The sequence below is a fragment of the Acipenser ruthenus genome, chromosome 9 (genome assembly GCF_902713425.1).
Source record: "Acipenser ruthenus chromosome 9, fAciRut3.2 maternal haplotype, whole genome shotgun sequence".
In the NCBI taxonomy this organism is placed as follows: Eukaryota; Metazoa; Chordata; class Actinopteri; order Acipenseriformes; family Acipenseridae; genus Acipenser; species Acipenser ruthenus.
Genome location: NC_081197.1, coordinates 2,739,767 through 2,761,909, shown reverse-complemented (window position 1 = coordinate 2,761,909; position 22,143 = coordinate 2,739,767). Strand labels below are relative to the sequence as shown.

Below are 22,143 nucleotides of genomic sequence, written 5' to 3'. Positions count from 1 at the left end.
AAGTCATCCAAATGACGCTGGAAGCTGCTGGTTTTTATTTTCATTGCTCTTGCTCTTGCAGGGTTTTTTATCTTCGTGTTCCACTGCGCGGCCAAGGAGAATGTCCGGAAACAGTGGAGGATGTATCTGTGCTGTGGAAAACTCCGACTGGCTGAAAACTCAGGTAGGAATCGACCACTGCAACAACACAACAGGAACCAGCTACTGAACAGCATTATTACAATGTATTCCAATATTCACTCCTTATCAGAGATGACTGGCTGCTGCTCGTCGTTGTTTTATTTTCCTTGCCATGTGCAGGTACGCTGTGGTTGATTCACACTGACTGAAAGAATTGCCTTAAAAACGTGCTCTTCGTTCTTCGTATATGGTCTTAGATTCTGTTGAGGATCTCATTTAAACAAATGGCCAACTGGCTGTCCCCTTCAGTTGTTATTGCTTCAGAGCGCCTGCAGTGAAACAGGACAGTCAGGGGTGCAGCTCCACAGACACACGGAGCATGCACATGTGAGAGATGTGCTCCACAGACACACGGAGCATGCACATGTGAGAGATGTGCTCCACAGACACACGGAGCATGCACATGTGAGAGATGTGCTCCTCAGACACACGGAGCATGCACATGTGAGAGATGTGCTCCACAGACACACGGAGCATGCACATATGAGAGATGTGCTCCACAGACACACGGAGCATGCACATATGAGAGATGTGCTCCACAGACACACGGAGCATGCACATGTGAGAGATGTGCTCCACAGACACACGGAGCATGCACATATGAGAGATGTGCTCCACAGACACACGGAGCATGCACATGTGAGAGATGTGCTCCACAGACACACGGAGCATGCACATGTGAGAGATGTGCTCCACAGACACAAGCCCACGTCGTCGTGCCTTAGAAGACAGCAGGTGAATCTGTAAATACAGCTTCTTTTTAACTTCAATAAATCATCATGCGATCATGTCTGTCACACCCTACATGATGAACACAATAACTGCCTTGATCTTGCACAGATCAGTCTTCACCAAACTTTTTATCATACGTGTTTAACCTTTCACATGCTGTGCTGTTCTTTCGTGATTATGAGCACCTCTCTGTATTTGCCTGCACTTTTGATGGTTTGATTTTTTTTTTTTTTTTTTGCCAGACTGGAGCAGGACAGCCACCAACACGAAGAAGCGATCAGTGATGCCGGTCACATCTTTCTGCTCTGGCTCCTCCAGCTCCCTGCACTCCAACATAACCTCCAGCGGCTCCAAGACCTTCCTCGTCAGCAACGAGCACGCCGCTCCTGTCACTGGAAATGGTAACCAGCCTATGAAGATATTGCACTGCTAGCCAGCGGCTGCACGGCGACGTGTAGCTGTTTAATGAAATAGCCTTGTGTAAGATTTCAACTCCCATAACCGTGTGTGTTTTTAATTTGCAGATATATAAAGCTGCCAGAGCTCAATGCAGGATTAGATAAAGGAGAATGTAGGGGTATAAACTGGACACAAGGTTACTGAGAGAATGAGTTTTAGGGGGTCCATGTAAATAGTGGCTGAACCTGCAAAGACCACAATGTCCAGTGCTGGTGGGAAGCAGAATTGTCTTGCTAGATTCAAAGCAAATGGAATGGAAGTGTAACCAGAACTGTTCTCTATGTTTAATAATGTATTAGTATTAAACTGATTAATGGCTGTATTGAGCGAATCTCATTGGGTTAATTCCTCATAAAAGACTCAGTACTGGTGTTCATGCATTTCTGTAAAGTTTCTGGTCTGTCTTGACGCTTGTGCCTCAGGTAACCACTACAGGGAGAGGGAGAGGGTGTCGCTCAATACACCAAATGGAGATGTCATGCTCAATGAGATCTCCCACGACAGATATAAGCTGTCATTGAAGGAGGAAAATGATTACGAAACAGACAGCCTTTCCCTGAGGAAGACTTTGAAGAAACGGGGAGACATGACGTCCAGCGAAGTGCAGTGACGTTAAACGTTAAAACGACATGACGTTACATTTCAACCATTCGGTCGACAAAAGATGTTGTATTTCTAAGTGGGTTTGTTTGTTTGTATGTTTGTTTGTTTGTTTGTGGTACATGCCATATGTTTATAAATGTAATGGTTTAAGTTTTATAGGAGTAAAATGAATACAAAGTGGAATATTTGCAACACTTGCACAAACCGTTTCCTTAGAATGTGATTCTGTCTCATGAACAAGCTGATATGATAATTAAGCCTTCCTAAGCTTTTGTCAAAACTTCAGTGAGCCTGCTTGCAGAGGGAGGGCAGGGCAATCATTGGAACAGCACAGTGCTCATTGAGAATGGTGTTCAGAACTGGGTTCCCGGCAGTGGAAACACAGCCTTAGATATTCCCCACAGCTTGCCTTGTGTTCAAACAGGCTGTACTAGGATGCTTCTGATGTGAGCTGTGCATGACTTTTCCCCAGAATCGTTTGCATTCTGACAAGCTGGCCGTTTTATGGGTTCCTGCCTGTCCCAGTGGATAGATTTGAGTATTAGATTTGAAGAGATCTGAAGATTCTACAGATTTAGGTCCAACACTGTTTAGATCAAAGCCCCTCTCAGCCAATCAAAACCCCAGATTTCAGAACATTCCAGTACATCTCATTGTGCCATAAGTGTCGCCTCACTTACGCACAGTACACGACCAACCAAGTACCAATTGTGCTCGTTTCTTTTCTTTAAAACAGGGTTTAAAGAAGGGAATACCTTTAAACAAAGAGCGTGTGCTTAACCCTTTCATTAGGTGTTTTTTTCCTTTAATAAAATAGGAGTTAACTAAAGACTGGAGTAAACTCTTTGTAAATATGGTCGTTAGTACAGTATAATAGTAAGGAGTATGTTTAGAGCAAACCTGTTCCAATGCACCCTACTCTCCCCTTGTTTATAGCAATTGAACAGACCAATGCGACAGTATGGAACACAAATAGAACTTGAAATCTGTGGCGTGTTCTTTAGATGTTCTGGAACACAGGTATAGAGTTCTAGCTCTTTTGTGCAGTTTGTACTTGAATTTTTAATGTCATGTTTTCTTCCAAATATATATATTGCAATAAAAATAGCATTGTACTGTACATTTATATATTCTGGTAAATGGTACATACTGTCTATTGTGATGGTAGGCATCCATAATAATCTCTTACTTTGTATTTATGAACTTGTAAAATAGTAGTTTGTACTGTAATGTGATAAATTGCATTCAACAAATCTGAATCTGTACTTGTGTTGTTTTTTCTCACATATGTCAGATACTGTAGTTACAGTCAGACTATTCATTTTAAAGAGTACGTAACTTCTAAATTCATTTAAATAGATTTGTTTTTACATTGCTCTTTACATTTACATTGCTCTCCCTTGGGGAAATAAATACCATGATTTAGGAGGTGACAAAAAACAATAAAAAATAAGCAATTGAAGTGACATTGAAAGCTACTTACTCTTTCAACTCATACCCCAATGCATTCTGGTAGGTGTAGTCCTGATGTGAATGATACCTGAGACAGGTAATACAGAATGCATTGCGATTTGAGTTGAAAAGCATGAACTGTCCCAAACGGTCCTAGTGCACATGGAGTCATATGGTAACCCTGTATATAGGATTGCCTTATAACGAGGGGGCACTGTAAGCACAGTATGTTCTTGCTTTGGTGTACACAGCTGGTGCAGAAACAGAAATCAGCCGCCACTTCGGATGGATTTACAATTATACATTTATTTGGAATTGGATACATATTAACATCTGCAAGTGGAATTTGTAGAAAGCGTTTTCGTACTATAATCCAGTCTTGAGTTTATGAAGAGTAATGCTGGCTAGCAGTGACAGCTATGAATACAGACTCCAGTAGATGATGTTGAAGAGAACGTAAGCAAACGGAAAGAGAATCCTGGAATAGGAATCGATGATGTGGCTGTTGTTGATGATGTATTCGACGCTGCGCTTCAGTGATCTCGTTCTGCGCAGGCGATGGCCCTCGCTCGGGAGGTTGACTGCAGTGTTCCTCCGCGGAGGGGGGCGCCCCTCGGGGTTCATAGGGATGGAAGAGAAGGCCGTCAGGTCAATGTCGTTGTCGTGGAAACACCCGTCAAACGCCATGGCTTGCGTGGTATCGTAGGTCACTGGAATCTGGAAGATACAAAGAGGTCAAGGACTGTCTGAGAAATGTGAACGGCAGTTTAGGATGTGTCATGCAGCATTCAGTCAGGACAACTCTCTTGCCATTTAAAACCTCCTTTTCATGAAAGAATAATCACAGTTGACATAAACACTGAATTTTGACTTGCTCGGATTAGGCACTCGCCTTTGGGTGCTGGAAGAGGTAAGGGGGTAAATTCAAAGCACACACTGGCTTTTAAGAGGTATGGTAGCTGAATGATAGCTGGCACTTGTGATGCACAGGGACATCACTTCCAGCTTCTGATTGAAGAGGAGTTGCGGGATTTGCAGCCATTGACAAATAATCATGATTTCATTGGGTCAGACATGAATCCAGCACCCAGTTGAGTATAGCATGAGCAATAAAGATTCCATGGTAATCTCTTCAAAGAAGAGCAGGCAGGGGTCTGGGGGTGCAGGAACCCTGGTGTCATGCTCAGATTGCAATACAGGTCACAACACGAGACACGTCTGAGTCCTCAACATTTTATTTTGCACCCACACTATCCGAGCCCCAATAGCAATGCTTCAGAAGAGGCACCTCTCCTGTCTTCACACTGCAGAGGGCAGCAGCAACACAGCAGCTGTCTCATTCCAGCCCCTGAGAACAATCAAGCTGTGATGTTTTCAAGGCTTTTCATTTATTGCAACAGTAATTCATTAAAATCTCAGTGACATCCTCTGACCAGCAGAGGGAGCTACAGAGCCACACTGGATCTTTCCCCTGGATATTATGAATCACATTCACACCTGCTGACTACAACAGCAAACAATGTTATCAATGCATGAGTTTGCTTTGTTAAAGTCAAACACTTGATTTCAGATTTGTTCAACAGCAAACAATGTTACCAATGCATGAGAATGCTTTGCTAAAGTGAAACACTTGATTTCAGATTTGTTCAAACGGAAACAAAAAACTAATATGACTCTCCAATGAACTTCACTGTGAACTGTAACAGGGGTCCTGTCTGCAAACCTGTGCCCTCAAGACTGGAGTGTTGCGACTGAGACACCCACAGACTTCAGATGGAATACTGCAGCAGTGATGGAGTACAGAAACACAGTAGCAATCATTAAGAATCGCCTTCTGTCTCTGTTCGGTCAATCTTATTGGCGTATTATCGTATTAGTAATGCCTACAGTATTGTGCCAGTGACCACAAACTTTGAGGCGCACAGCTCTCAACAGCATACAAACCTTACCCTTACCCTCTCTCTCCTATAGCTCCTGTTCCAGCCCCACTCCACTGTTTGTATTGTAATAAGCAGGTCTATAATAAAGCTCTAAGGCTGGGGGGAGAAGCAACAGCGGGACCAGATTATTGTATTTCAGAACAACAGCACTGATTAGACTGGTGGTCCTCATTAAAAATGTGTGGAGGGCCACATAAGTCACACTAAAATAATTGGCCATCTGTTACTGAATCTTGCCTCTCTGACCACTCCTTTGGCAGTATTATATAGAGTTACCATATGACTCCATGTACACTAGGACAGTTCATTCTGGTACGTTTTACCTGTCTCAGGTACCTTTCACAGCAGGACTACATTTACCAGAATGCACTGCGGTGTGAGGTCCCAAACTGTCCTAGTGTACATGAAGTCGTATGGCAGGTAACCCCAGTCTTGTAGATCAGAATGCTTCGTCAGCTAGTACCTGGAGGATAGCAGATGGGAAACGTCTTGGGTACCCAAGAGGGGTGCATGTGGCCCTCGAGTTATATTATGGGGATAACTAGTTTAGACCACTGAAACAGGCCACATTGTTTTAACTAAATAAAGCAATCACGGGCGGTTTACTCGAGTTAAAAAAAAAAAAAAAAAGCAAAAAGAGAACCAATAACCTTCTTGCTTTTCAGCTTCTTCATCTCCTCGATGGTGGTCAGGTAGTTGACGGCTGCGTACTCGATGACGGAGAGGAAGACGAAGAGGAAGCTGGTCCACAGGTAGATATCCACAGCCTTCACATAGGAGACCTGCGGCATGGAGGCTGACACGCCTGTGATTATAGTGGTCATCGTCAGAACCGTGGTTATTCCTGAAGCAGACAACGGAGAAAGGCTTTTGTGGTGCTGTTGGTGTTATTCAGGGTCTAAAAACGGGGACTCGTGCGCAGATGGTGTCCATCCATCCTGTCTGTTTGTCTGTCACACTCTACTTGGTGAACATGAGAACTGCCACGATTTTGCAGCAGTATCAGATCCTCCTATAGATGTTTTGGATTGCTTTTGACTTTAACACTAGAACCGCCACGGCAGTCATTTTGACAGTTTTCACTTTTAAAATTTAAATTACTCTGCGTGTGTGAAAGATACCACGGTTGTCCGTTCTTGACTTTTCCTAAATACATGTATTAAATACCCTGATGGCGTTTGAAAGGCAGGATCGCAAAAATAAAAAAAAGTTATAATCCCCTCTACCTAGAACAGCCAGAGCAGTCATTTCGACTGCCTTTTACGATACATGTTTTTATTTTGAATATTCTATTTTATATTTTATATACAAGACTGTTGTTATCTCTACTGGACCTGGCAGCCATCAATCCTTTTGTTTTGTACAAGGAATGCACCGGGAAAAATATCAGTAGGAGAGATTTCATCTTGAGGCTAGCCACAGCGCTTCAGCAGAAACATTTCGATCAGAAGACTGCAAAGCTGCAGGCTGCAGCAGCTCAACCTGGTTTCTGTGCTGCACCGCGTGACACACACGCAAGAGAAAACGTTTCATTTTAAATTAAAAAGTACTTTTGTTTTTACAGTTTTGTATGTACATATACCTGTTTACACACTAGTTTCTTTGAAATGTTTATTTTATTATAGTTTTTCATTTATATGCTTTATATGTGCTTAGTTAGAAAATAAACCCTTTTATGTTTAGTTGTTCATTTAAATACGGTGTTTCAACTGTGCAGATGTTTGATATGATGTGTTTGAATAAAGCTTTTGAGTTGTATCCCATAGTTTGTCTTTCATTTTAATATTGATGTTGTTTAAAATGTATTCGTCATCATGACTGCCGGCGGTGGTTTTAGGTATGAGTATAACCGCGGCGGTTCTAGTGTTAATCCAAGCTATTTTTAACCTTGTTGCGCAGGTACGAGGGCCCTCACATGTGCGCACACTGGTTTTTATTTTTGTTGACAGCTGTCAGTGTAGAAAGATTCATACTGAGGCTACACACTGAGCCAGTTCCGGGAGCAACTATAGCTGGTGACTCATGAAGTATTAATATGGAATTTACTGTAACTTACTTTACTGGCGCATTAGTTGAACACACCTAACACATATTTGCAAGATGAATAATAAGTGAGTAACCCTTAAAAGCCTTTACTGCAGTGTTTCAAGGTCAAAGCATATCAAGATATAGTTAAAACACTGGGAATGCTTGTTAAACTACTGGTAAAGCATGGTGAATCACATATATGAGATTTCATCCATAACTTCATAGTGCTAACATAAGAGTTTACTAAAAGAAGCTAAGCACATTGTATGCATATATAGCAGGCAGTGGCACTGCAAACATCCTGGTTGACCACTGTACAGTTTGGTAAATACAAGACTGGGAAAGCATAGAAAACTAACAATGCCTGTGCAAATGCAAATGTATAAGGGCAAGTCACATGGTCAGCCATCATTAATCAACACGTTTCTCAGCAACTCTCCTGGATGGGTTCATGGGCATCCCAGTACAGCCTATGCAAGAAAAACTATTAGCCTAGTCAACCAACATTTCTGCAATGTGATGTAACTTCCGGTCTAGTAACAGTTCCAAAATTAAACACATTTTTCAATTTACAAATCCTGGGTGTTTAAAAAAAAAACGAGCCACTCCTATGGAAATCAACAGCCTGGGCAACACGCAAAAATGGGTCATACTGACTGGCGCTACAGGTCAGAAGCCATATCCGTGTATCAATGGCACCAGGACTGGAGTTTTAACGTTACCTAGTGACACCCTGGCTGGAACAGCTCTCCTGTCAATCCAGAAAGAAACCCAGGACAGCATCACCATTAACATGGTCGGGAAGTATGTCTGCAGCATAAAGAAGAATATATGCCTCCTGAGTATGAAGTTTATATACAGCCGGTTGTACCACCCTGTAACATAAAGAAGGAGAAATGATCAATGAACGTAGTAGCTGCTCTGTGTTTAAAGCACACACACACGCACGCACATGCACGCACGCACACACACACACACTGACACACACACACACACACGCACACACACACACACACACACGCACACACACACACACAGAGACACAGGCACACACACTGACACACGCACACACACACACACACTGACACACACACACACACACACACACAGACACAGGCACACACACACACTGACCCATGATCTTGTAATGAAAGGTTCATGCATTCAGTGTAGAGGAGGCATTTGTTTTTGTACTTGTTCTGGGAGGCCTCATGCTTGTATGGGCACCAGACCATACTTTCACATCATTTCATCTTGATAGTTTTGAAGTCCGAATGCGTATTGTGTAACAGTGTTTTAATGTTAGTTGACAGTGGTTTAAATTGCTTTGATGTTCTAATGCATGTTTTTACCACCGAAAGTGCCATGATAAACAAGTATGAAAAAAATAAGCATTCACGTTATGGATACTCATGTATACTCGTTAGTTGGCACACCCTTATTTATATAGTATCGACTATAGTATTAAAATAAATTTTTCTAGCTTTGTCTACGTTTGACGTAGTTTTACCTCTTGTTTTTGTACCTTGGCATTCCACTGCTGGTATTTAAAACATGTAGTCTTTCTGCATTCCTCTATACCTCTCCACTTTCAACAAAAATGAAAACGAAAGAAGACTTGCATAGCTGAATCGTTTAGTTGTCTACAAAGGCGACCCCCAGCAAAACAGTTGAGAACATTGGCACACTGGTGGATGTTGAACGTGTCTTTGGTCTTTGTTGGTAAGTGACTGTATGCAAACAACACGTTTTTCAGAATGCAATGCTGCAGACTTACCAGTGCTGCTGTAGAAAGCAAGCCCATTGAAAGGATTGAATTGTTCAATGAAGAACTGGGACAGCAGAATCTCCTCTGTCCCCAAAGAATCATTCCCGTTCTTCCAGTAGAGCATCAGATCCTTTTCATTGTACGCATCTTGAAGTGTGAAAAGGAAGAGTGAATATTTAGGTGAAGATAACGGGCTGGATTCTTCACCTCCCCTTAATAGGTTGTGCTGAAAATGCTCTTTGAAATCTCCCAGTTTAAGAGGCACGCAATCTGGAAATAAAAGTAACTCTTACATTTTACAGAAAGGGTCGTTATAGCAGCACTGTTTTTCCTTGCTAAATTAAATATCAGGGGTGGCCAACCATGGTCCTGGAGAGCCACAATCCTGTAGGTTTTCTGGGTATCTTAAAGCATCAATGGCTAAAGACCTGGAATTTGTTTTAGCGTTGACCAATTAAGAAAATAATTGGTTCAATTAAGTTCAACCCTTCAATAAGTTGCATCTTATCATTAAAAACACTGTGGAAACAAGTAGTACTACAACATAAATGCTTCGATAAAATTAGCCAGGTGTTTCAATGCTAAGTCTTTGACAACATCTCCTGTGTCATCATACAGATCCCCAGTGGTTCATCCAGGATATACACAGGCAACACACAGACGCGTGGAGTGCTGGTGGGTCATGTGATTGAGAGCTTGTTTGAATCAGCGAGCGATAAGATTCGTGGATAATCATACTGGGGGGCAGTAGTGGATTTTAAATCTGAACGCCTACTAACACATATAATAGGTGATGTATTTATCCCATTTCTACAAGTATTTCCACAAAGTGTCTTTCTCAGAATGCTTGTCTTTACATGTCTGTGTGTCAGTGGCAGAACGATGATGTCGGAGCCAAGTTTTGGCACAGCTGACAGGATTCCACATGGAAGAGCTTCGTTTGTGTTTGTGTCCACAGTCGTAGTCGATGCACTGTTGCTGTCATCTTCATCAGCAGTTTTAGCCTTCTTAAGCAGTAGTTTGTAATAGAAGAAGTTCCTAATGCTCTTTTCATTGCATCAAGAGGACTGCTGACTGAATCAGACAGTTCTGCAGGAGATGTGAGTCATGTTACCTATTATGTGAGTTCCGACTCAACTACACCACTACGGTCTACAGAAAATAGTACATATTGACATACTCACAGCTCTCAAGCTCTAGAGAACAGTTCTGCTTGTCCAGAGGGAATCTACTGAAATCCATGGAGCACAGAGCTGTCACAGTGATCCTGCAGGAGACAGGCGGTAAGAGTGGGGAATGCAAAGGGGAATCAGATGAAACAAACGGAGTTCAGCAGAGACTATTGATTGCAAAGGATTTGATTTTGCAAGCCTTAATTAAACATTCACTGATAGACGAATTACCCTGATACCCTCTTTGGATCCTCATGTAGTTAGTCTCCCAGTAGCACAAGCTTCCCTTGCGTGTTACTAGACTAAAGCTCTTCCTTGTGTATTTATTTCATGATGAGAAATGTCAGAATCTAATGAATCTATTGTTAATTTTTTCCAGTCCGATATTCGGTTAAGAATTTGGTTGCCAATTGCATCAGGAAATACAGCAGGCAGCAAAGCACCCTATATACAAATACACCCTGTATACAAATTCTCTTATACAAATACATGCAGATCATTATGACAGGTCTTACCTGACGCTGTACAGAATATTGCCATCCGGATAGACTCTCAACATGATGTTCTCCATGGTGGTGTCATGGATGAAGGACCTCTTCGAATGCACAAAGAAGACATCAGGAACCCAGATCTTCTTCACCAGCCTCCCATCAAAGGTCCGGCTCTTATTGCTGGTGCTGGGAAAGGACAGGCGCTCGTCCTTCCAGTAATGTCTGAGGTACAAGGTCATCGTGAAGTCCTGCAGGGGCACAAGAAGTCAGACAACAGCAACACAAAGTCAGGGACAGGATGGACAAGGGCTTTAATCCCAGATGCAGTTTGCTCTTTTCAGTTCCTTTAAGTGAAACAAAACAATAAAGCGGAAACTTGTTAGGTTAACTTCAGGACTCAAAGGTGTTCCTGACGAGTTATGTAACATCTGATCTGATACATCCACACTTTTTCCATTAGTAATGTGGAAGGCTACTTCATAGGATTAGTGCATGATTAAAGCCCTTATCTGATTGTATCTGATGGGTTACACAACATACTGTGCAGTAATAGAGCTTTCTGATTGCTCTGATGTAGCTTACCATATTGACTTCTGAAATGCTGTCTATACTCTCCACCTGGACATCAATCCCAACTGGAATAGCACTGCCTGGAACAGAACAAAACAGCAGAAACACATGATGATGATGATGATGATGATGATGATGATGGGGGTCCACCACAATACTGCTGGTGCAGTGCTGCAATGCTGGTTATAATGAACTCATGACAGCAGCTCATACAGTCCTATGTCATGTATGTTGGCAGACTTACAGTGTTAAACCCTCAGGAGGAACGCCACTGGCCCATGGACTGCTCTACTCACCCAACAATCCCAAGAGGAGTCCCAATCAATACAGCCCACACTTCTTATATAAACCTCTAGGGACAGCTTGCTGCAATGCAAATTGTCAGTCATAGTACTGCTACAGCATGTGCACTATGCAGCATAGAATTATTCATATCCATGAGGGCGAGCCTGTTCATTGGGATTTTTAATGATTGAGATTATACTGCAATTGTATATTGCATTCTCGAGGCAAAACACTGCAGAAAATACATGCTACAAACTATGCTGTTCTGTTAGCCAGTAGCCAGCCAAGTGCAGGATGTGGATTGTAAATACTGAACAAAACGGAACAAAATGGAACTACATTTAGAATGTGTGCTTTCAGACATGCTGTGCAGTGTGGTGACACTGTGTTTAAGCTTGCAGAGGAAATAGGATTGCAAAAGAGCTTAGTGTTTCAAGAACAACATTTAAGATACAAGACAGAATCACTGTCCGTCAAGTTCTGTTTTGCTGTATGATAATGTATATATTTTAATATTGCCCTTGCAGGGCTGGAGTCACTTGAGCTACAGTATTTATTTCTTATACAACCCTCAATTTCTAGTACACCAGTACAATGCAATTATTGAATTGATCAGAGTGAGTGTGCCTCTCTCGTGCCAAGCCTCTTGATTTTAGGAATCTAATCTTGTTCGCTTTTAGTCCAGTTGCTAAGCATTTAAGCCAGATGTCAGTGATGCAACAACAACAACAAAAAAACATAAAAAAGAAAAATCTAATCAAATAACCCAAAATGCTCCAATTCTTTTACATCCTGAACTGAACTGAACCTTTTCTGTTACGGCAAAAGTAGTCCAGGAGGGATTTTCTTTCATATAGAACTGGGGCAAGCGAATGTTCCGTAGAGAAAAGAGGTCTGTTATGGAATGAATAGTGTTATGAACCCTGCTCAACGCTATCCAAGGGCAGGGGCGGAACTTTGGGTTCCAAAGTGGAGGGGCCAGTTTCTGTGGCTGGGTCATATAGTGATAACATTAAAAATAGCCCCTCACTTCATTCAGATTGGAGCCTTTGGAGTCCTAAAATCCCTCATCAGAGGACAGAAGGGGGTATTTCACAGCAATACAATCCCAATGATCAAATAGAGACCATCCGAAATGTATCACGACTGGGAAATTTCACATTGAAAATAAAAATTAAAAACTCGTAGCTTCTTTACTCCAGAGTTCTGCTTTCTCCTCTCTGCTTTAGATTATAATGCATTGCACACCAACACTGCCTCAGTTGACTATCTAATAAACATATATGTTTTTACCCTTTTAAAAGTTGACCCCAGTATAACCAATGCTTTTGCCATGGTTATACTATGCATTTACCATGCTTACCGTGGCTTGCCATGCTTTTTCTTTTGCTATGATACATTATTAAGGGTATTTACACATGACGTTGCATGCTGAACGGTAATAACTGAGCAATCAAAAGTACATTTACTGTGTAACAAACCACAATTATAGACACTGGATGTAAATGACAACTCTTTTCTTTTTTTAAATCTTCAGATTTCCAGAAACTATAACAGAAAGAACATACATAGCAATGTTATATCAACCTTGGTAATGGGGTCTGCTTTAATTATTGAAATGAAGCTTCCACGTTTCTAAACATGTACATGAACGCAGAGCTAAGTTAAAGGAGGAGAGAAACCCTACTTCCGAATCCGGGCCTCATTGCGAAGTCGTGCTCCTCGATGCGAAGAAGCTGCTCTGATTTTATCAGCGTTGATTTAGTGCTGTCTGATTTTTTCATCCGAAACTCTGGCCGGCTGCAAATACAAATACAGTTACAGGGGTTCAACATAACAGACTGGACAACGATAATACTAAAACTGTTTAACAGAGGTTCAAAAAGAACAATACTGTGGAAGGTGTTCATCTGGAGAATAAAAATAACAATTCAACATGATGTGGTCAGTTGGGATATATATTAAAGACGGTCAGTTTGGATATAAATACCTGAATGCCCCACCCATTATCAAACTCAACCCCTCCAGCACTGTTCACTGACTCTTCTAGTGTCCCTCCCCTCACCGTTACATCACTGTCTCTGCTGTTCACTGGTAGAGATTAGAAGTATCAAAGGTCAGGATCAAACTTCATTATTTATTACCTGCAGTCAACTTTCTTTTAAGTCTCTATTACACTCACGGTGTCTCGTACAACTGGCCTCAGAACACACACACACACACACACACACACACACACACACACACACAAACACACACAACACAACACAACCTGTATATCTCTATCCTTCCAAACCCAGGTACACTCCCCACGTTGAGGCTAAACATGTTTTATAAAATGAAATACAAGGAAATCAGCTGATTATCATGAAGACCAACTAATTCCACTCAGGTACATCCCTACAGGTTACTACTTCAGGGCATGGATGGAGAGTTCAACAATTTAGAACAGGGTTGGAACAAAGGCCAGGAGTGGAAGGGCTGACTTTGGCCGCCCCTGTGCTAAATCCTTCATTTCCTTCATAGCAGATCTTTGAAGAAACGATGAAGGGAGCTGAAGCAGAGAGTCCAGGACACTCTTACACTTTGATCTGGGGTGCCAGAAATAGCAAGTGCAGCGTTCATGTCTGTTCACTTTTGCCAAAGTTCACAATTTACTTGAGTAATTTTATATTGTTAAGAAAGCAGGTATGATTAACTTTCATAGAGGGCTGGCAGTGGGCGGTCTGATGTCAAGTGCTTCAGAATACACCCCAGTGACATGACGTGGTTCTAATATTTTGTCCATGTCCATTTTATTACGCCTTGTTTCCACTGCTTGAGCTACAGGCTTTGGCTGCCCATGGCTACTCGCAAAAAACTGTTTTTTTTCCCCTGACCTGGCCAACCTTGGAAATTCTTGCCGTGGGTCAAAAAGGTAACAGGGGGATTGTGGGATTGTTTTGTGTTTGGTTTAAGAACAAAGCAGTCCGTGCAACGGAAGCTGAACTCGAAAGACCATTCATTGCTGTTTTCGTTATGCATGTGCTTTTTCTTTTAGCCTTCAGTTTGTGTGATCTCTTAAAAATCAAGGCTTCACACTGCTAAACGTAAAACATTAATACATTGTAAAGAAATGCCTCAATAATCCGGCGTTTAGGAAAAATGCCCTTGTATTTATGTATTATTATTATTTATTATTATTTATTTCTTAGCAGACGCCCTTATCCAGGGCGACTTACAATTGTTACAACATATCACATTATACATTATTTCACATTATACAGATATCACATTATTTTTACATACAATGACCCGCTTAGTTTACATATATCAAGTTCCACATGTTTCATCATGGCCATAAACAAAGAGCTTAAACACCTCCAGGCCACTTGATGGCGCACGTCCTGACCAGACAGCCACGCTCAGCCACTTGGGAAATACCCTGTTGTGTTGCCGTACATTATATCTGAGCCCTCCTGCCCATTGTGTCTCCACATCCTAGCACTGGGTATCAGTCCTCCATCGGTATGGTCTGGGTTTCCACTGCTGTTCCAGTGAACAGGGTGTGTCTTTGGGATTGTCTCCTATTCTCCTTGAGGTAGCCCAACCTTCCAACTGTTCTGGGGACACCTCCAGCAGGTATTGGGTGGTCATTATGAACTTAACATTTTCAATAGAACTCATACCTGGCAGCCATCAGCCACAGGTTCTTAATATATCACAAACATTGGTCACACTTTACAGTAAGTGTCTTAAATTACTTTGTATTTACATACTAGTTACTTAGTAAATACATGTGTACTTCTGTATGATATAACTTTAATCCTTATCCTAACCCTAACCCTAAAGGGGTGACAAGCATGCGGTCCACAAGCTGGCAACACACAGGCAACAGCGTAATGCAAACCAAACCAATCATAATGCACGTTTCTGTCACAAGACGTAACCATGCGGCAAAGGAAGGTCGCTGCCGATGCTTTAATAGCCATGTTAGACGAGGAAGAGGAGGAGAGTAGATGAAAAAAGAACATTTTGGGTTCAGCCCTGGGTGAGGAAACGTAAAGAGTTGGGGTGATATAATAATTTAATGATGGAGCTTCAGAGAGAGGATGTCGTAGGTTTTCAAAGATGGTTGAGAATGGATCCAGCTCCTTTCAATCATCTTTTGAAATAATCTTTATGTTTTGGATACCATAAAAATCGTTTTTCAGCAAAATGATCTATTGGCTTCACTTCCAAATCATGCGTCCACGTCGCCATTTTATTATGGCTGGTATTGAAAATGTTGCCCTCATGTCGTCTGAAAAATAGAACATCGTCCTAAAGTGGGAGACCCGTCGGTGTTGCAGGATGGTCACACGAAGCGACAAGCCAGCAACGGCTGTCGTCCCCTTGTTGCCATAGACAAAAGTCACTTGTGTGACCAGGCCCTAACCCTTTTCTGATACATATATATATATATATATATATATATATATATATATATATATATATATATATATATATATATATATATATATATATATAATGGATGTTTTCAAGTCCTAGAATTAAAAGTTCCATGACATCGTTTATACACAGCTATTCAGCAAATGGTGACCTACTTAGTGTGCATCTCAAATCAACCATTTCTAGGTCATCAACAGAGACACAACAAAGCTGAGCAGGTCCCCAGACTGGCCTGACCTGCACCCACAAGGTGACGGGGCTAAAGAATACCTAAAACATTTAATTAAATACCACCTCAGATTCAGTTCTGGTTCAAATTATAACCCTAACCCCAACCCTAACCCAATCCAAAACAAGTAAGATGGCCAGTGCATATTCCTTTCCCTGGACGCCCATTCCTCTGTATGGGGAACCAAGGGAAAGGAAGTCTCAAACTCTCAACCTAACCCCAACCTTAACTCTAACCCCCTAACCCCAACCCTAACTCTAACCCCCTAACCCCAACCCCAACCCCAACCCCAACCCCAGGTCCAAACTGCTCACTGGGAACAAGTGAACAGATTTGACATTCATTACTCTCACAACAACAATAGCAACAGCAACAACAGCCTGGCTCACCTGCCCTGTTTCCTGTGGTCGTTCAGAGGCACCTCAGTTTGTTTCTTACTGTCTGGGAAGTTACTTCCATTCAGCAGAGCTATTGGCCAAAGCCAGGTCAAGAGAAACAGTTTAAAAGCGAGTGGCATGGTGCTCACAACAAGGCAGAGGACAGCGAGTGACACGGCGATATTCCTCTCACCTCATCTGAAACAGGCAACTTCACTAAATATTCACAAACCGTTGGACTGCTAGCTCTAAGTAAGGCTCTAGCCATCTCAGTTTTACTTCATTTTTTTTCAGCACAGTTTTCAACAATCCTCTTTATTCTTGCAGTATTTTCCTCAGCCCAGTATTCCCCGGTTTGGCAGTGCAGGTTTTCTCCATCATACTCCCCGTCCCAGAGGTTCAGAATGAGAAGCTGAGTGTGGCGGTCCCGCTGGGTATTCCTCTCATTGTTTGTGTAACATGATTTGTTTTCCGATTAAACCGAAACTCAATTTATTTCTATAATGACAGAAGAATGACGTTAATTCTTTTTAATCTTCTTATCCCTGGGCCGCTGCACCCACATCTTTCAATAACCTACCACGTCAGGAATAAAACAGAGAAGAAAAAAAAAAAAGATCACAGTTTTAATCATAGCTTCCAAAAATAAATAAATAAAAAGAACCTACTTTTAGGATCTAACCCGCTTTTTGTAAGTAGGGGTTAGCCTTTATACTGTTCCGAGCTGACCCTAACAATTGCAATGCTACAAACACATGGGGTTTCTATTGACGAAAGAGCATTCAAGCTACGGCTCTATAATTATTCTTGCTATTATTATTGCCCTTACCCTACTTGAAATCCACTCCTGGTTGCTGCGGGTAAGCCTGGGGGGTTGTGGTAGGGGAGGACCATTAATCCCTGTGACATGTGAAATACTGGATCAGTCGATGACATTTTGACCTATTGTTCTCCTCTTGTAAGGATTATTCCTGCAGAGAATAGACACTATTATTGAGTAAGAGCCTTCCCCTTACAGCCAGATGCATGATTGTTTCTTATTTACATGCATTGCATGTATCTGAAGACAGTGACAGAATCCGTAGCGGCAGTGTATCACACAACACTGCCTGTTACACTTGCTTATTAAAATCCTTCGCCTATTTGTGATGCTGTTTTTTTTTACCCCATTTTCTCCCCAATTTGAAATGCATAATTTTTTTAAAGCCTGGTTCTCCGCTGCAACCTCTGGGCTAACTCGGGAGAGACGAAGATGAGTACACGAGTACTCCGAAACGTGTGCCATCAGCCGTCCACTTCTTTTCACTCTGCAGGCCCGCCATGCAGCTACCTTCAGAGTTACAGCATCGGAGGACCACACAGCTCTGGGCCGCTTGCAGGCAGGCCCGCAGGTGCCCGGCCAGTCTACAGGGGTCGCCGATGCACGGTAAGCCGAGGACAACCTGGCTGACCTAAGCCCTCCCCACTCCAATTGTGCACCGCCCCCCTGGGAACTCCCGTCCACGGTCGGCAGTGGAATAGCCTGGACCCGAAACGACAATCTCCAGGCTATAAGGCGCATCCTGCACTCCACGTGGAGTGCCTTTACTGGATGCGCACTCAGGAGCCCCTGTGATGATGATTTTTGATTAACACTGCCAGTGCTGCATCTACTCCAGAAGGGCTGTGAAATAATCCATTGGTGTTTGATATATGACTATATTGTTGTAATTATACAAAAGACCAAGTGTGTAAGACCCGATTGCATTCTAGAGATTACAAAGTCATAGAACGGCAATGCAATTTAATATGCACAGATACAATGGTTTTCATTAGAGCCGAGGAAATGCATTTATCAAATTGCACTTCACAGCAAGTAATCCTGGGAAGCTAACAGCGGCTGCTAATCTGTGATAGCTGGGATTATTCTCTTTTTTTATTTTTCTATTCAGGCCAGCACTTACACAGCGCAGCTGTGACCCACAAACATACATTCCAAGCATAGTCTTGTTTTTGTTTTTTATTTGTTGAAGTTATTTCGTGTATAGTTGTTTTTGTTTTATGATGGCTGTGATGACGACATACAACAAGTGTACAAGACAGGCTAAATCAGAACCTGTGAGAAAACAAAAGGTGCCATGTCAACGACATTTTGACCTATTGCTAGGCCTAACCATTGCTGCTCTGGCTATACTGAGGCCCCGCTCTGACACCCCGTTTTTGGGATTATAAATCCCTAATCCCTACTCCATGCAGGTTTAAAACCTTGATCCCAGTTCCACACACCGTGCTCAAAGGCTTGGTTTCTTCCATAAAGACAGGCTCTCAAATTATTTATAGCTGCAAAAACACAAAATAAAAATAAACACAACAGAAATACAGAACACACTGAATACACTTCGACAGGGCTTCAGCCAGAGCCAATATTAAAAAAAAAAACTAAAAACGCTGGACCCTGTCCAGAGGCCAGTGGAATGCTAGACAAATCACTTACCAGGTATATGTGTTAATAAGTAAAGCAGTATCTAAAAGCACACCCACTCTGTTTCAAGTTCAACCTGTTTGTTTAAAGAGAAAACCTGGCGTTTCAACACAGCAAGGTTCTTTTTTTCCTTAATGTTCTCAACAAAAATGTAAGTAATTCATTTCAATTATTATCATTTTGTTTTACAATTCTGAGGCATTTTCTGGCAATTGCACTTTTTACTTGTGCTACCACTGTGTGACCCTGCCAGTCTTCTGTATAGCTGTGTAGGTCTCAGGAGTATACAGCAGATTAGAGTTAGTGCTAGCAGTGCTTTGGTATAAGAACCTGTGCTGTGATTTGAGGAATGGGTCATTTGATTCCCATGAATATCGTCACAAACTAGAAGAAAGGCGTGTTGTCATGATGTAAAGAATAGTGCCACAGTAGTTTATTATGGACAAAAGTAGCAAATAATAAAAAAGCAATTGCATGGTTATGTAATTCAGTACAGTCTGTACTAGTTAGTGTATACTGCAGCTGTGTCCTTGTGATTTAGGTTCACCATATGACTATACTTTATTTTCCACTAACTGTACATACAGAATGTCTAAATGTAACAATAAACTGAGTTCTGAAACTCAACGAGTCTTTTAACAGTAAGTTGAATGTATGTTTATTCCTTGAACACTAGTGTTTAAACAAATAACAAAGTCATTACACTTTTCATTAAAGTGTGAAAAAGGGGTCAAATGCATTTGTTTCTCCTTGCCCAGTTTTCTTGTCCTTTTGAACCTTGATCTCTATCAGTGTCAGTGTCAGTGTGTGCTTGTGTGTCTGGTTTGACATTGCCTGTCAGTCTCTTCAGTGAAATTCTGTCTGTAAAAGTGGGCAAGACTTTTTTTTTTTTTAATGATGCCACTTTTATCTAGTTTTATAGAGGTTTATTGATTTATTTATTTTACCAAAGTTTAGTGTCCGTACGTCTAGATTCAAAGTTTATTAAAAAACAAATAATGTGGTTTTACAAGAGGAACGAGATGTCAGAGTGGTGTGTTAAGCTGTACCATGGAGTGTCTTTTTAAGGAATCTAAAGACCTTGTTGGTTGTCATAGGTATGACATTCCACAGATGTTTTACCTATTGTATTCATATTGTTTAGATCCATTATTGTATAGTATTTTTTTGTGTGTCAGTTGTCTATGTAACTTTTTAATAGCACCCATGTGCAGGGTTATCATGTGACTCCAAAGCGCCAGTTCGGTTTGTCAGGAGGTTTTCTCAAACGAAACTCTTAAACATGCAAAATTGAGACACCATGTATCTACAAATCATTCATAAAGTAAACAAAATAAAAGGGAACTTTGCCATCACTAAAGCATAGCGCCGATACCGCTGTACAAAAAACCCTGCTCCCTTGCAAGGAGCGTATATGGGGCTCATGTCTTTGTGTGTGATTACGTCACCTACCAGCCATGCTGCTGCCTTCCCCGTGCACGCTACAATATATATATATATATATATATATATATATATATATATATATATATATATATATATATATATATACACATACATACACACATATAAAACATAAAAATGCTTTTTCAACATTTTTTGTTTAGCACAGCTTGCTTTACCTCTGTAATCTATTGGTACCTTTCAAATTGAACAAAACAAAACACACCCGCGCTTTCCTGAAATGCATTTCTGGAGTATATTGTGCAGCTCTGCTTTTCTGCTTATTCTTGCTGTTTTGCTCATGTACAAATGCTCAACATCATTCGCCCAACTTAAAAAATAAGTAAAGTTCAAAGATCTATATATTATTAACATCACCAACAACAACTACTGAATTCCAGCCTGAATTATAAGAAATAATGAAGCCGACTGTTGTTTTCCTCGAAGTGACCAACGCCACTCTGATTATTCAGCGCTGAGTACCGTTGAGCGCCACGTGATGAGTTAACACAAATCAATACTTGTATTGAAAACTACTGTCCGAGCGACACCGCCGATGTCGATGGATAGTGTATCACTGTCTCCATCCTGCTAGGACGCGCGTTGCAGTGAAAAACTGTTCAAGGGGTGAGCCGGTCACTGACTTGGTAAGTCTATAACACTGGCGGTTGATAAATCCGTATTTTGATGTCATTTGATTTCGTGCTCCCGGCCTTCATAGAAATCAACAACCAAAAAAACTTGTATTTCAACAAATCTCTCAAAACGAAAATGATGTAATCTAGGTATTTTATTTAGGCGAGTAGTAATAATACATGTTCTGTGTTTACAAGAGTTGCACATCTTGCTATGAATTGTAATGTGTTCAAGTAAGGGTTGACCAATGAATTGCACTTGATGTGATATTTACATGTACGTTTTTTATTTATGCACTCTATTTAATATATATGTACATAAATACGTATTTATTGCATTGTCTTTCAAATTAAAAATAATAATAATAAATAATTTTAAAAAATGCATTACCTTTGCTTCCCGCGTTTAGTGGGGCAGATTGGTGACACACCCTGGCTATAAGAACCTTTTGGGGTCCAAGCCTTTTGTCTGTTAATATCGAGGGATTCGTTATGGACAATCAGAATAAATGATAAACTGTAAATTAATGAGATGATATTGTGCATACAAGTAGAATTACAACCTATATTCACGACAGAGATATGCCTGCGTTACTGCTTTTTTTCAAACGGTCAATATAGTTTCCAGCATTGTTGCAACTTACATTTATTTTCGTTTGTGAGGCATAGTTACACAGCGCGCGCTTTTTATTGAGACAAAAACGAGTTGCCTTCTCTGCAGAGGTGGCATCCCGTGCAAACAGACACGATGTTGACAGTGTGTGTTTTTTTGTTTTTTAAACATTTTTTATTCTGGGTCCATGGGCAAGGTCCATTCTAATGAAGCGCATTATAGCGAGAGTGTACTGTATTAACATATCATATCAACTGAACAACTCAACTCGATG

General features: G+C 41.2%; 2 protein-coding genes across 7 annotated transcripts in view; one reads left to right on the top strand and one right to left on the bottom strand.

The window, feature by feature from the left end:
• LOC117407077 (adhesion G-protein coupled receptor G2-like) overlaps positions 1-3,233 on the top strand; it is a 32,707-nt gene extending 29,474 nt beyond the window's left edge. For all 6 annotated transcript variants that reach the window (XM_059030726.1, XM_059030725.1, XM_059030724.1 and 3 more), the window contains 3 exons: positions 62-163; positions 1,155-1,313; positions 1,794-3,233. In XM_059030726.1, the coding sequence (XP_058886709.1) occupies positions 62-163; positions 1,155-1,313; positions 1,794-1,981 (449 nt within the window). In that variant the 3' untranslated portion in view covers positions 1,982-3,233. The remainder of the gene's footprint in view (positions 1-61; positions 164-1,154; positions 1,314-1,793) is intronic.
• A 485-nt stretch (positions 3,234-3,718) lies between these two features.
• LOC117405721 (gamma-aminobutyric acid receptor subunit rho-3-like) lies at positions 3,719-17,163 on the bottom strand. Its single transcript, XM_034009041.3, has 9 exons — positions 16,730-17,163; positions 13,368-13,480; positions 11,408-11,475; positions 10,850-11,073; positions 10,347-10,429; positions 9,172-9,309; positions 8,117-8,269; positions 6,017-6,210; positions 3,719-4,143 (listed from the first exon to the last, which is right to left on the bottom strand). The coding sequence occupies exons 1-9, from the start codon at positions 16,855-16,857 to the stop codon at positions 3,844-3,846; spliced, it is 1,401 nt and encodes a 466-aa protein (XP_033864932.1). The 5' UTR covers positions 16,858-17,163; the 3' UTR covers positions 3,719-3,843.
• Positions 17,164-22,143: the final 4,980 nt, after the last annotated feature.

Bases quoted from the DNA above. Each gene is read 5' to 3' on its own strand.
- LOC117405721 (XM_034009041.3), bottom strand. From the start codon at position 16,857: ATGCCACTCGCTTTTAAACTGTTTCTCTTGACCTGGCTTTGGCCAATA. The intron at 10,430-10,849 runs GTAAGACCTGTC...TGTCTCCTGCAG, and splicing joins AATATTCTGTACAGCGTCAG to GATCACTGTGACAGCTCTGT. The intron at 4,144-6,016 runs GTTATTGGTTCT...TGTATCTTCCAG, and splicing joins AGAAGCTGAAAAGCAAGAAG to ATTCCAGTGACCTACGATAC.